This window comes from Canis lupus, chromosome 7 (assembly GCF_003254725.2).
Source record: "Canis lupus dingo isolate Sandy chromosome 7, ASM325472v2, whole genome shotgun sequence".
Lineage (NCBI taxonomy): Eukaryota > Metazoa > Chordata > Mammalia > Carnivora > Canidae > Canis > Canis lupus.
This window is the reverse complement of record NC_064249.1, coordinates 23770942-23785658: the sequence shown is the minus strand read 5'-3', so window position 1 is coordinate 23785658 and position 14717 is coordinate 23770942. Positions and strand designations below refer to the sequence as shown.

Here is a 14717-nt window from a genome sequence, read left to right as displayed (position 1 = left end):
CGAGCAGCCCTGGAATGGGAGGCTTTTGGCAAGTCTCAGAAGATCTTGCTTTGAGCCACAGCTGGGCCCCTTGCTGGCTTTGGGCAAGTTCCCAAACTCTCTGAGCCTTGGTTTCCTCATCCATAAAATGGGGATGGTAACATCTGTCACAAGGCCGTTATAAAGATTAAATAAGCTGTAACTACGTGAAGGTGCCTGGAATAAGATAGATGACCAATGAATGTAGAAGCTTCTTTGCCAGCCGTGGGAAATAATCACTGGGACATGACTAGATTCTTCTCCATATCATGCATGAGTTTACGGTATATCTTCCATCTGAACAACTAGCCATCATTTTTGTAAATTGCTAATTGCCAAATCAGCCTGCGGCTCTAGGAAGGATGGGCTATGCTTAGACTCAGCTCCCTCCTGCATCATTTCAGATTTTTTTTTGTTTAGCTTAATCTTTGTGAATGTCTCCATTTCTCTGTAGAGGCCTTTATGCCAGCTGGTGTGTTCCTGCTATGTTTAATTCACCCCCATTAACCTGCTTGGTCAGCATATCTTTCCATCTCCTTGCTGTGCTTCTAGGAGTGCGTCTGTCTGGAAAAAGCATTTATTATATTTACTTTAACTGGCCTCATTTTGCAAGGCGGCCTGGGAGGAAAACAGCTTTGATTATACTGCCCCTGTTTACTGTATGCACACTCTGCTATGTATCCCTTGTCTATGAAGATGGCAAATGCTTTTGCAGTAAGCCAATACACAAGTTAAATGGAGTCTCTGTGAGCACACTGGCAGCCCCTGGGCAGCTGGCTTGCATGGTCTCCTTCACCTAGAAACCATGGCCCATATTTCGTGAAGTCCAGCGGGTAGGTTTTCCTGGGTGGGTGTGTCTAAGGGCCCAGGAGGAGCGCTGGCTGGGACCCACATCTCCATGGGGACAGGGAGTGCTCCCTGGCAGAGTATCATGGTGACCTAGGATGTTGACTTCATTCATGCCATCACCAGCTCACCTTCTGATTCCAGTGGAGGGAGCCAGCTGACCCATCTCTGCCCCTGACCTTGCTCCCCTACCACCAGTCTCCACACTGCAGCTGTACATAGGTAGTCACGACATCACCTTCTTTAAAATTCCTCAATGATTCCCCATTGTCCCCAAGAATAAATTCAAACTCTTTATGGGGTGTATAGGCATGAGCAGGCTCTCACCCTATCTTGTAGTCTATGCCCCACAGTGAATGTTTGCACTTTCTTTCATCCATCCATCCATCCATCCATCCATCCAACCATCCATCCATCCACCTATCCATTCATCACTTATGGAGGACCTGGTGTTAGACACTGCTCTGGACACTGGGAGACAATAATGAGCAAATCCAAATATGGTCCCATGCACAGAGCTTTAGATCTAGGGTAGAGACTGACAATGGAATCATCATACCCACAAGCATACAGTGATAACCTGAGTGGCGCTGTGAGGACAGGGGGTACCAGTGAGAGGAGGCAGCAAGACAAGATGGCCTGACCTCTCCTGGGGACTGCACAGGCTTCCCCATGGAGTGACAAGTGAATGGAAAACTGAAAGGGAAGCAGACATAACTGGGCAAAGGGGTAGTGGGAGAGGCTGACAGGTGGTGGGAAGGGCATATGCCAAGCCTCGTAGAAGCAGGGAAGAGGTGTTTGAGGAGCTGTCGAATGCAGACCTGTGGTCCTGGAGCATAGGGAGCACCAGGGGATGCAGGAGGGATGGGGGATAGAAGAAGACTGCAGGGAAACCAGGCAAAGCATGTGGGCTGTACTAGGATTGGGGTTTATCCCAGGAGCAAAGGTGAAATCCCTGCTATTTGTGCAGAACAGGACAGCATAGTTGAAGAGATCACTGAAGGTGTGAAGAGGACATTGTGGGGGCCGGGCGAGATTGCTCGGAGGCTATTTGTAGTGGTTAAGGCAAGACTTGTTTAGGCATTGACAGCAGACAAAGGAGAGCAGTAGCCACGTGAAAGGTACTTGAGAGATTGAATCAGTGGGATCTGGTGATGGTTAGATGTGGGGGTGGAGGTGGGGGTGGACTGGAGAGAGAGCTGTGAGGTATGGACTTAGGAACCAAAGTGTCCCTGGAGCCAAGGTATACTCACCTGTGAGTGTGGCTCGGGTGGTGGGACCCATGCTCTTGGGGACCAGCAGCTCATGGTACTGCTCACCCGCCAGGGTGCTATACACAACTTTGTACTCCTGGACCTCTGCTTCGCTGTTGTCCCACTCGAGGTCAAGGCTGGTTGCCGTGTGGGAGCCCACTCTCAGGTTCTTGGGGGCATCAATCTCTAAAAAGAGTCAGTCATCACCAAAATCACATGGGATAATATGCACTTATTATGTATTTTGATCTTAAACAAGCTTTGGGGTGAGAGCCCACATCTCCTGACCCTCTGCCTCATTTGAGTGAACCCCAGGGCTGCCCTTGGGCTCTTGCCCTGCCAGATTCCATGGGCAGTTTGGAGACTTTTACTTGGGAGTTAGATATCAACATGCTTTACACTTGTCCCATTTCCATTGAGGGAATGTTCTAGAATATTTCCTGAATGATCATGGTGGTACTCTAGAAATTTAAAAATGAGCTAGTTATCATAAGCTTGAAACTAGTAAGGGAAATCTCAGCAAGAAAAAAATCAGAGATGACTTCCAAGTGATTATGATGGAATATAGTAATATCAAATTTGGCCACCAGGCTACGAGAAGACAACTAATTGCAGGATTTTGGAATATAAGCTGTTTTCTCCTGGATTTACCTGCATAGACACTGCTGCAAGGTTCGTAGGAAATCAAGTATACACATAGGGGACGGGATGTAGTGAAAAGAATATGACCTTTGGAGTCAGGCCTCAGTTTGAGCCCCAGCTCTGCCACATATTTGCAAGAGAACCATGGTCAAGTCTTCAGTCAAGTGAGGTGTCACTGGGCTTTGATGGCCACATCTGTAAAATGGGCTAGTAATAGCAACATTTCAGGCTATTGTACAGAGAGGACAATGCATGTGAAATGTGTGGTGTGATGCCTGGTGCAAATATAGGGGCCCAAGCCCTAGGAGGACTCTCTGTTGCCTCTGAAGCTCATCCTGAGTTCCAACAACATGGTACCTCTAATGCTGGCTCTCTGGAGCTCCAGAGATTCCTGTGCAAAGGAGAGACCATTGGCACACAGTCTCTCTCACAATCCTGGGGGGGGGCTGATTCTCCCCCCCCCACCCCCCCTTATTTTGGCACAAACAACACAAACAACTTGCAGGGAAGGAGGTGCAACCATGAAAAGCTGCCACTTACAGACTTCTCAATAGGTCTTGTCTTTGAGACTTGAATTTAACTTTGGAATGGACCAGCCATTTGTTCAGAGAAAACCTCTAGGAGACTTCTAATTTGCAAATGCCAGGCAAGTATACAACAATTGTTCTTAGGGAAGACGAGAATGCTGTGAATCAATCTGAGTGCAGCTGCTTCAGAGTGAGAAGTGTTCTGTTTAGTGATGTAAATTAGGCGAATCTTTTAGCGGATTTATGTCTCTGCAGCTTATTTTTCTGACAAATGTTTCTGTACTCAGTGTGGATTTAGCAGGCCGGATTCTCTGCATTTCTTGACGTGCTGTGTGGATGGAGAGAGGGGTTGGAGGGAGAGGAGCTTGGATACAGGGGCATGTGGGAAGAATGTGCAGGACCCTATGCCACTCCATCTCACACAGGAGCAGAGGTTGGGATAAGGGACCTGACCAGCTGTGGGGTGTGTGGCCTGAATGAGACTGGAGTAAAAAGAAGTTGGGGTTAGGGTGTAGGTTGAGTCCTGTACCTATCTATTGCTCTTCATACTAAACATTCCAGACCTTGGAAACTATGGTTTTTGTTTTCTGGAATTTTCTTGGCCTCAGAACCTATGCACTGTAGATAAGGGCCTTGTTACACTTTCCATGTCAGTGATACCAGAAGAGGTCAATGCTGGGGAATGAGGGGTTGGGAGTGTTAGAGCAGCAGGTAGCTAGGTTCTTTTTTTTTTTTTTTTTTTTTAAGATTTATTTATTTATTTATTCGTGATAGACAGAGAGAGAGAGAGAGAGAGAGAGAGGCAGAGACACAGGAGGAGGGACAAGCAGGCTCCATGCCGGGAGCCTGACGCGGGACTTGATCCTGGGACTCCAGGATCACACCCTGGGCCAAAGGCAGGGGCTAAACCGCTGAGCCACCAAGGGATCTCCAGTTAGCTAGGTTCTTAAATGATACCTGGAGACCAGCAAAAGGGAAGTCATGGCCAAGTATGAAAAGGTCAGAGGCCTGACCTGACCGGGCAGCATTTGAGTACAAAACCACAAGAAACTGGATCAAACCAGATAGGCCTAAGATGGCTGACAAAGTAGGCCAAAGTTCACATTATTCCTTCATAAGACTACACTGTTGTCCTAAAATTTCCTCCCTAAGGGTGCTGTGACCGGAACCACCCTGCCTCCAAGAAATCCCTGCCCCCAGTAATGAGTATTACTTACTTACACTCCCTTGTTAACAATAGTCAATAAATGATGGAGACCCAAACCCCAGTGGGCACATTTCTTCTTTGAGTCTACCCACTCTCACACCTCGAGAGTGTACATTCCCTTTAATAAACTTTCCTGGTGTACTGCTCATTGCTCTGTTGTATCTGTCTTTGAATTCTGTCTCAAGGTGACACCAAGAGCCTCTGGTGATGCTCTTTGGTCAGACTGGGTCAACATTAGGGTCTGAGGTCTCCCCAGTCCACCTGGCAACAGCAGGAAGGTCTTAGGAATGGGGTAGAGTGAAATGGTTTGCTCCCCTGGGTTATTTATTTATTTATTTATTTATTTATTTATTTATTTAAGAGAGACAGAGAAAAAGAGAGAGAGAAAGCATAAGCAGGGGGTAGGGGCAGTAGAGGGAAAAAAAATTCTCCAGCAGATGCCCTGCTGAACGTGGAGTCTGACATAAGGCTCCATCCCAGGACCCTGAGATCATGACCTGAGCTGAAATCAAGAGTTGGGCATTTAACTGACTGAGCTACCAGGTGTCCCTCCCCTGAGTCTTGAAGCCTGAACTGTAGGAGGGATGGCTCAAGGGCACCCCTCCCTCTAGGTAGGAGCTGGGCTGGTCTCTGCAACACATCAGCAAGCTGGGAGAAGGCAAAGACCGATGTCCAGGGCATGCCCTGCAGAGGGGCTTGGGGCTGTGGACTCCAGTAACAGCCACATCTCGTCTCTAAAACATAAATTAGATCAAGCATTTCTCCTGCTTAATTGCCTGTGGCTTCCTACTACAAACCTCCTGATCATCCCCACCCAGCTCTCTGCTTCTCAGACATCATCTCGTAACACTTCTACCCTAATTCCCTGTGCTCCAGTTGTACTGCCTTTTTTCTACTGCTGAAACATATTAAACTTACTGCCACTTCAGGGCCTTTGCACTGGCTGGTACTTTTGCTTGGCATACTCTTCCTGGATCCTTACATGGCTTCAGTCACTTAGACGTTGGTTGAACATCACTTCCTCAGTGAGGTATTTCTGAATAACTCAATCTCACGTGGCCCTGCCTCTACAGCACCCCTTTCACTTCCGAGCATAGTACTCATGATGGAAGGATGTTTCTTTGCTTCTTCTCCCATTGGAATATAACTCGTGGGAATGGGGTTCCTGTCTATCTTGTTTAATCTGTAGCCTCAGTGCCTAGAACAGTGCTACTAGGTGTTCAATGGGTACATAAGAAGTGCTTGAATGAAAATTGTCTGTTTCCAGTCTTGTCTTTAGAAAAGTCTTGTTTAATATTTTGGTGGGGTGGAGGGTGCCGTGAGGATATTTGGGGTGAGGTAGTGTGGGGAAAAGCAGCTTTGGCTGAGGGCAGCTGGTCTTGGCTGGAGTGGCAAATGCCATCCAGCCTGTGTGTTGTGAGAGAATGCCAGTGTGGAATGGCTGCCATGCAGGCTGGCCGGGGCCCCGACTGTTGTGACGTGGGCCTTTGTGTTAGTTTCCAGGGTTGCCACAGACTGGGTGTCTTGGACAACAGAAATGTGTCTCACAGACCAGAAGTTCAAGATCAAGGTTGGCTGGGTGGTTGGCTGGGTGGCTTCCTCCTGAGGGCTGCAGGGGAGAATCTGTTCTAGGCCTCTCTCTGGTGGTTCACTGGCAATCTTAGGCATTCCTTGGCTTGTAGAAGAATCACCCCAGTCTCTGTGTTTTATCTGCACATGGTGTCCTCCTTGGGTACCTGCCTCTGTACCCAAAATTCCCCTTTGTATAAGGACACAGATTGAATGACCTTATTTAATTTGGTCATCTGCAAAGACCTTATTTCCAAATAAAGTCATATATGCAGGCACTGAGGGTTAAGGCTTCAACATCTTTTTAGGGAACACAATTCAACTCATAACAGCATTCAAGAGAGGTCTGGGGCATTGGGGTTCAAGCAGCAGCCTCTCTGCTTGGCCGAATGCCCTGGAGGCCGGGTTTGGTGCCCTGAGAGATGTGGTTAGAAAGAGGGCCTTGTATGGAGAGAGTCCTAGGGCTGCCTTCGTGAAGGTTACTGAAATCAGGGCAGGGAGGTTCTCGAGAGTGGCCTCCTGGGTTCCTCGGGCTGTCTCCTCTCTAACTACCGTGCTTCCATCAGGGCTCTTTCCTTTTTGGGAGCCGCTGTAAGACCCAGGCAAATATCCCGCTCACCAGGCAGGAAACAAATCTCAGCTTTAATTGCCAGTGCAATTAGTGCGCTCCTCGTGTCAAAGACATCACCTGGAAAAGCACTTTGGCTAATTTGAATTTAAGCAGAGTTCTGAAATGACTGAGGGCCCTACTGCGAGGCTCGGGTGCCCCCCCCCCTTGGCTGGCAGCCCCGGGCCCTGAGAGCTCCCTGCAGAGCTGCTGGCCCCTGCCCACCCCCGAGTGGAGGCGAGCAGGTTAGAGACGCAGGCAGGCCAGGAGGCAGCTTCCTAACAGCTGCCAATCTGCCAGGCGACCGGAAACAGAATCGCGCAGCAGTGAGCGGAACTCAGGGGGAGCTCCAGGGAGGCGTAATGTAATTGTCTTGATTAGAATTTTCCTGGGCCCCCAGCCAATCCTGCTGCCATCTTGTCGCCCTAAACATCAGGAAAGTGCCTTTCATCTCGCTGCTCGAGAGCGCTCTTCTCCTCTTCTGCCTCTTCAAACTCCTTATCTGAGCAGAGCACAAAGAAACCACTTTTCAAACAAAAACTGTCTTGAAATTCAGAACAGAATGCAGGACTCACGGCCCCCAGGAGATCTCATGACCTGAGAAGGCGATGTCGCGGGGTGCGAGGGGTGGCGGGGGAACGGCCGACCTTGAATTCACCAAGAAGGGACATGGTGTCAGGTCAGGCTCAGCCCTGAGCAATGTGGATTACGTGGAGGAGGAGAAGGAAGAGAAACGGGCAGAATTTAGTCCCCCCCCCCTTTTTTTTAGATGCATAATCAGTCACTGGGGATCCCAAGATGTGATCAGTGAACAATCTGACCCCGGTACCCTGGGTGGGGTGGAGTCTGGCCCAGGAGCTGGGAGGAAACCTCTCTCTCAGAATCAAACCCTGCTGTCCCCATTTAGTCTGCGTCCACACTTGTTGGATTTCAGTAGGGATGCTTTTTCCAGTCCTAATGAATCTCTTTGTGCTGAGGGAGCCCCAGTATAAGAGTTTGACCTTTTTCTTAATTCTGGGGAAGGTGGACTTCCCTCAGTGGTGAGTTTTGTAGCAGGACCTAGGCAGTGCCCTTCTGCTCCCCTCTCATGGGAGCCAGCTGCCCCTGGGGTCAGACCTCTGTGTGTACCACCATGGTGTAAATACTAAGCTGAGTAGTCTCCCAACTTCTGCTGCGTGGGAGGACGGGCTCAGGTGCACAAGGAGCATCCCCTTGCACCTATCTGGCTCTAACACTAAGCTACACACTCCAATCTAGGGGGTATTTTGGCTTCCATCTGTTTTATTCTGTGCCTTTTCTATCAATTGCTTTTAAACATAGGTGGAGGATAATGGTACCGTTGATTGAACCACCCCAAAACCTTTCAACTGGTTTATCCCACCCTGTAAGAGCTCTTGGGCCACACCACAGTAGGTTGCTTGAATTAGTGATTTTCCTCCTTTACCCCTTCAGAAGATGCTGGTTCTGAGATCCTATAGATGCTAGCAGTTTCCCTTGATCCCTGAACAACTTGGAGTTGGCAGAGATGTTCCTTGACCTATGACCTCCCCAAGGTCGAGAGACCAAGACTGAGAATCTGGGTCAAATGGAGACCCACTATCTGATCCCAGCCACTGGTGACCCAGTGAGAGAGCTGGGAAGCCTGTCTTTGGCTAGTGCCCATCCTATTTGCCCCTTAGCTGGTCACTCTGACGGGCTCTGAGTCAGGAATAGGTCATCGGACGTCTGGCCTTTCCTGACCATTAGGGAAGCTCTTTTAGAGTCCTGACAGTCTTGGGGAGAGGGTTGCATGGTCATCACAGTGAGGCAATGTGGGAGCAGGCCTCCCATTAGCCTTCTTGCTAGTGTTTGCAAAGGGAAGAATGAGTCGCAGAGTCTCAGGCAGAAGGCCCCCTGCTAGCCACACAGTTTGGGCTTCGTGTGACTCCTTGGGGGGCCACCATGCTGTGTAGTTATTATGAATTTATAGAATTATTACAAATGCCTGCAAATAGCAGTAGAGTGCCTTGAGGGAGGGCACCTTTGCTGAACTCTTACAAAATTGCCATTTGGGCTAGCAATGTAGACGTGTCAATGCCTTCAGGACAAACTTTTCATTTTCCAAAGGAGACACCTGAGAGCCACAGAGAAGAGCCTTAGATCAGGTCACAGATCCAGCCAACAGCAGAGGCAGGATGGGCACCCAGTTCCCTCAAACACTGGTATACTGCCTTCCTCTGGGCTGTCCTGTGACTTCACTGAGGACCTTGTCCCTTGCTCCCTTCTTGCAGGGTCTGTGATGACGTGGGCACTTGAGCAATGTCACCTCCCCCCTCAACTCCCTCCTGTGACCATGGCAAAAGCTGGCTCAACCCACTCTCCCTCCCCGTACCTGCCACCCCCTAAGCCTACCTGTGGTGAACTGGGTGGTCGTGGACTGGCTCTCGTTGGCACCACGGACAGCGCTGACCCACACCTCATAGCGGGACCCTGGCCGTAGGGCCTGCACTGAGTATTGACTCAGGGGAGGCTGTAGCCGGAAGGTGGTCTTCCCACCTTCCCCACCCACCAAGCCGTACTTCAAGAGAATGAAATCGACTTTGGCTCGAGGTGGGGTCCACTCCACGAAGGCCACAGTGTCTGAGACATCTCGAACCAGGATCTGTGTGGGTCCATCAATGACTGAATGAAAAAGGATCAAATAGGAAAAAAAAGTCTGAGAAATGGTTGGTTGAAATCGGCTCTCTCCTTCCCTCCTCAGAACTGGGTCTGTCAAAAACAGGATGGGTGTTATGATCCCAGTGATAGGGGGAAAATGAGACACGGTGAAATGAAATCACTTTCCTAAGGACACATGGTTTGGCAACAGGGGAAGTGACCTCCAGTGTCACCTCCAGTGTCACTTCCCCTGAATCCAGCTCTCACCAGGCTATGGGGTCACAGTGCTGGCATTTCCCCATCCAGGCAAGGGAAGGGGTATGTGTGTGTGTATCCTGTCCTTCTCTCACCTCCTTGGAGCCCTGAGGAAAGATCTATATGATTATCAATCCTACTGAAATGTCTGAGACTTCCAACTCGGTTGCCAAAGCGGGCATCATGAATGTCCAAGAGATGTCCCTGCTCAGCCACACCTACAACTCAGTCAATCTAAGACAGTACCACAACCCAACAGACATTTGCAGTGTGGACGTTAAACATGCCTTCTGGGAAAACTCACTCTTCTGGGGGAAGAAAAGGACCTTAGTTTAGGAAGAGCATCTTGTGGGCTATTTTTTCCTGCCTGTTCTTGCATATTCCTGAGCTAGAAGGGCACTGCACTCACACAAAATCCCGCAAGGTTATTCAGCATATGTCCCTCCTGAGGCCTGGCCTCTGGCGCTGAGTGGCCGAGAGGAGCATCACTGTGGGGTGATGTGACCTAGTAAAGCTGGTTGGTGTCTCAGGGATTCCAGCACCCACTTGGGGTCCTGTTCATAGTGATTTAGACAATGGTGAGGTTGGCGAAGGAGAGAGAATGTAGAATAGAAATGGATAAAGAAAGAACTTAGTGAGGAGAATAGAAAATGCTATCCTTAACTCCTCATGGTAGGCCTGCATGGCCAATGTGTCCTTTCTGAATTACTCATTACTTTCTAAAAGAGTAGGCCCAGCTTCCATGTTTGCATTAATAATATGACTCTGCCTCTCTTGCTGGAGCTGATTAAAATGAATATTAATGTTCTTCAAGGATTTGGAATTGGAACCAGAGGCTCAAGTTCTCGAGTTGGCCGGTTTGGGACCATGTAGAGCCGTGGCTGATATGACCATTCTCTACCATAGTCACACATAAATAGAGAACATCTTATCTGGAGAGAGAGAAAAAAGGAGGGAGGGGAGTGATGAGGGGAGAGGGTGATTTATAATAAATACATATTTTTTCTTTCCTGGCACAAAGCTCCTAGAACCCTTGGAATTTCCTAAGTGATGAGAGTAATAATGTCTTTTGTTACTTTAATGAGGTGAGGACAGGGGCTATTTGCCAGGAGAGTGAGTCATGTGATTAGAAGGCTGGAGATTTTGGTCCCACTCCTGCCTGTAATGAAGTCTCTGTAAACACCCAAAAGGACTGGATTCAGAGCGCTTCCAAGTTGGGGAACCAGAATGCCTCCACATACCACCATGCTGGGCCCCAAATTACATAGAGGCAGAAGCTCCTTCGTTCAGGGCTTTGCCTAATGTGTCTCTTCCTCTGGTTGTTGATTAGTAGTCTTTAATATCCTTTGGAGTAAACCAGTAAGCTTGTGAGCAAATGGATTTCCTAAGTTCTGGGAGCAACTCTAACAAATTAATCAAACCTGAAGAAGTGTTTCTGGGAACCTCTGATTTATACCCAGTTGGTCAGAAACACAGGTAATGACCTGGACTTGCGATTGGCATCTGAAGCAGAAGGTAGTTTTGTGGGACTGAGCCCTCAAACTGTGGAATCTGTTTATGTCTCTGGGTAGATAGTGTCAGAATTGAGTGAGATTTGTAGAATACCCAACTAATGTCCGGAGAATTGCTTTGGGGGGACCTCCCTCTTCAACACACACACACATACACATACGCACAGAGGTACGCACCCAGGAACTAGGTGCAGAATTTTAGGAACAAATATATGTAGAGAAGGAGAAATGAGTGACTTTGTGAGCTTCTAGAAAAACAGAGCAACGTGAACCTGGCTTTCCATTCTCTGGTTCCAGTTTTTCGTGATATACAGATGCATTTCAGGAGACACTCTATGTCCTTTCAGTAAATTCTCTTTTTTTTTGCTTTAGTTAAGTTAAATTTTTTCTTCCTTATTACCTGAGAGTCTTGACTAAGTGTTTTTAAAAAACCAATCCACTCTGGACCACCATCTACTGTCTCCAAAATGGGGCCTCTCCCTTAGGATGGACTTAGTCTGACTGAGCTTTTCTCAGTCTTTCAGAGTTGAAAGAGTCTTTCAGTGCCTTTTTCTGGGCACCCCACCCTTTCTAGGTCTAGTTTGGTCTTACTCTCTACTAAGCAGTTTAGGATTTTGGGCTGAGTACCAGCCAAAATGAAAATCACCAGGCCATTTTGGTGCCACCTGGTTTGGAGTTAAAACGAAGTTCTGTTTTTCCTATTTGGTGTAATACTATGATTTAACAGAACACATCCAGATGTTTTCGGCATGCTGAATTTAATGGTTTTAGGTAACCTGGGACTTTTAAATTTAATTTGACTTAATAACAAAATGGGAGAAATGGTCTTCTAGCTGAAGTATACGCATAAAGCCTGAAACATAGACACTAAGTACATGAGTGTTGAGTAAATGAAATAAATGAATATCCTCTGTATCCATGAGAAAGAAGGAGAAACATTTCAAAGATCTGGAGCTTCTTGAGAAAAAAGATGTCATAGAAGCTCAAATGACATTGGAAGCCTTTTGTCTTTTAAAGACAAAGCCTTGTCTTTTAAATCCCCAAGACCCTAATCATAATGGATTGTCCATATTGGAATATAATCGTGCAGCTCAGAGGGTACTGGCCCTCTAGTAATTTGCATTCCATAAAGAAGCCAGTCTGAGTGCCCATGAGGACTCTGAGCTTCACAGGAAGGGGCTGGTGTCTGTCAGACCTCAGCAGAAGGAAATAATTAAACAATCATTTCCTGAAAACAGCCGACAGGGTTAGGAGACAATCTTCTTTCCTGTAGCCACCCTTGGATTCTGGCCTTTTGTTGGCCACTCAGTAGTGTGTCCCCATTCCAGTCAAGTTGGTATCAGCTTGCTTTCAATTTAGGTCCTAATTTCTAAACAAACACAAGTTCTACTCAGAAAGTAAACTAGGATAAATATTTTTCTTTCCATTGCTTCATGACTGTGTATGCAATGCCAAAATATTAACTAGGACATTTTTCTTAATTGAAAAAAAAAATCTGCCTAGCTTTACCACACATTTTTAAATCTGGAATTTGAATCATAAGGAACTTCCAAACCAAAAAATATTGCAAATTTCATAAAAATGTGGTTTGAGGAGAAGATTGAGGCAGGGTTAAACTATCTTCCCCAAGTTTGGAGGAAAAACTTTCTACAGCTGTAACGCTCTTCCCTGCCCTCTTCTGAACCATCTTCTTCATCTAGGCTTTTGTTTTCCACTCATGTTTTCTTAATATCATTTCACAGGAATGACTTGGAGATGCTGAAGTGTTCCATCCCAGAGGAGGGACATCTACACAGGTCATGAAATGTCAGGTTCCAGCATAACCTTGGGGAATGGAGTTGTGGAAAACTCTAGTCACTGGCATCTGAAGAAATTCCTACAGAGAACTTTTAGGTTTTGTGGCTATGGAGTGTCTTCTAAAACATATTTGCATTAGAACAGGAGTTTTAAAGCCTTTTTGGGGGGAGGGGAATTATATTCTTTTCTTTTAAAGAACAAAATCTTAAGTGACCGTACAAAATACAAAACAGGTGGAGCTGCCTTGGTAAGAGGCTGTGTTGGGCATGAGTGTGGGTGTAATCAGAGGCCTGAATCTCCCCTTCAGCTTTGCCTTGAGCCACTGCCATGGAGCCCTAGTGCTCTAATGGAACATAATCTAATGCCACAATAGTCTAAAACCAATGTTTTCTAGACTGAGCATAAGCCTCAGCACCTGATGCTATTTAGTTTGGATCCAATTAGCAAACTATGAATCACTAATCCATAAACATGGTCCTCATTACATGGTCTTGTGGTTCTTTTTTCTAGCCAACTTGGCCTTTGTCCTAGCCAACTTGGCCTTTGTCCTAACCCATGACTGGCTTTCCTAGGTGTCAATGTCAGTTTATGAAAAATAAAGCTGTACCAATATTCACCTATCTCAGTTTTCTATTAATGAAAAAGAGAAAAGTGCTTAGTTTTCAAGTCTCAGCTCTCCCATAAATAAAATGAGGCCGAAAATGATATCAGATACTATTTGTAACTTTTGAGAAATTCTTAGGGGAGGGCATACACATATGTGTCATAATTGCTAATTTACAGCATTGAAGTTGGCCATCCTTTGTTAGCTAAGAAAATGATATGGCAAAATATGATGCATTACTGAGTTGAATCTAGAAACAATGATCTTGCATAAGATTAAGTGTGGAGATGAACTAATAATCAATTTAAGTCATGACCTTGAACAGTGACCCAAACCACACTACTGGTTTTGAACGATTTGTTTCTGCCTGCTTTCACTTCTAAGTGTGTTATCTTGTTCTCTGAGTACATATGTATACACTAGGTATTGAGTACTCTCTCTCATTAACATAGTGTTAATCACTTTGTGTGCTTTTTCTAACTTAATCCTCATGTCAGCTCAGAGAAAAAGGTATTTTTGTTCATCACAGGAAAATGATGGGAAGTTTGTGAAGGGTTGGATGGCTTTCTCCAAATCTCACAATAGATGAATTAGTTCTTGCTCGTTCCTAAGCTCAAGATACTTGGGACTGACAAATCAAGCCTCTTAATGAATAAGATAGAAGAAATACACTGGAAATCTTAACAAAGAATTTTTCCCATATAATACTCTCCCAGATTTCTGTGCTTGCAAAGATTAGCAATAGGGAAGATGTCCAGCTAAGCATCTGGTGGAGTAGCTCCATCTCTAGGTACCCAAATCATTTTCAGCTCTGGGATAAAACCTAGCACCCTTTGTTATCTATTTCTTGGGCAATCTGCAGTCCTTATTCCAGAGTGAAATAGGGTAGGCATAGAGAGAAGGGTTGGAAGCACTCACCAGTAGAGACGCTGGCCGAGGTAGGGGGGCTCCGGGCTTGCTCTTTCAGAGCCACCACATTGACAATGTATTCCTCCCCAGGCTTTAGTCCTGTCTGATTGAAGGATGTAACATCACTGGGGAGCTGAGCAATCACCCCTCCTTCATTATTCTGGAGGGCAGGGGAAGGGAGAAGGAGAAAAAGCAAAAGAGAAAATCACTAGGAGAAAAAAGTGTGGAACACTGATTACAAATTGTTAATTAATAATGGGGTCCACATCTGTTCCCATAATGCTGACAGCTGAATGTCTGGAGCCAGGAAAAACTCCCAGCAGACTCAGTAAGAA

At 46.6% G+C, this 14717-nt stretch overlaps 1 protein-coding gene across 1 annotated transcript in view; it reads right to left on the bottom strand.

The window, feature by feature from the left end:
- Positions 1 to 14717, bottom strand: part of TNR (tenascin R) — a 403980-nt gene that overhangs the window by 53057 nt on the left and 336206 nt on the right. The window contains 3 exon segments of the mRNA XM_025430226.3: positions 2118 to 2303; positions 9061 to 9330; positions 14392 to 14542. Coding sequence (XP_025286011.3) covers positions 2118 to 2303; positions 9061 to 9330; positions 14392 to 14542 — 607 coding nt within the window.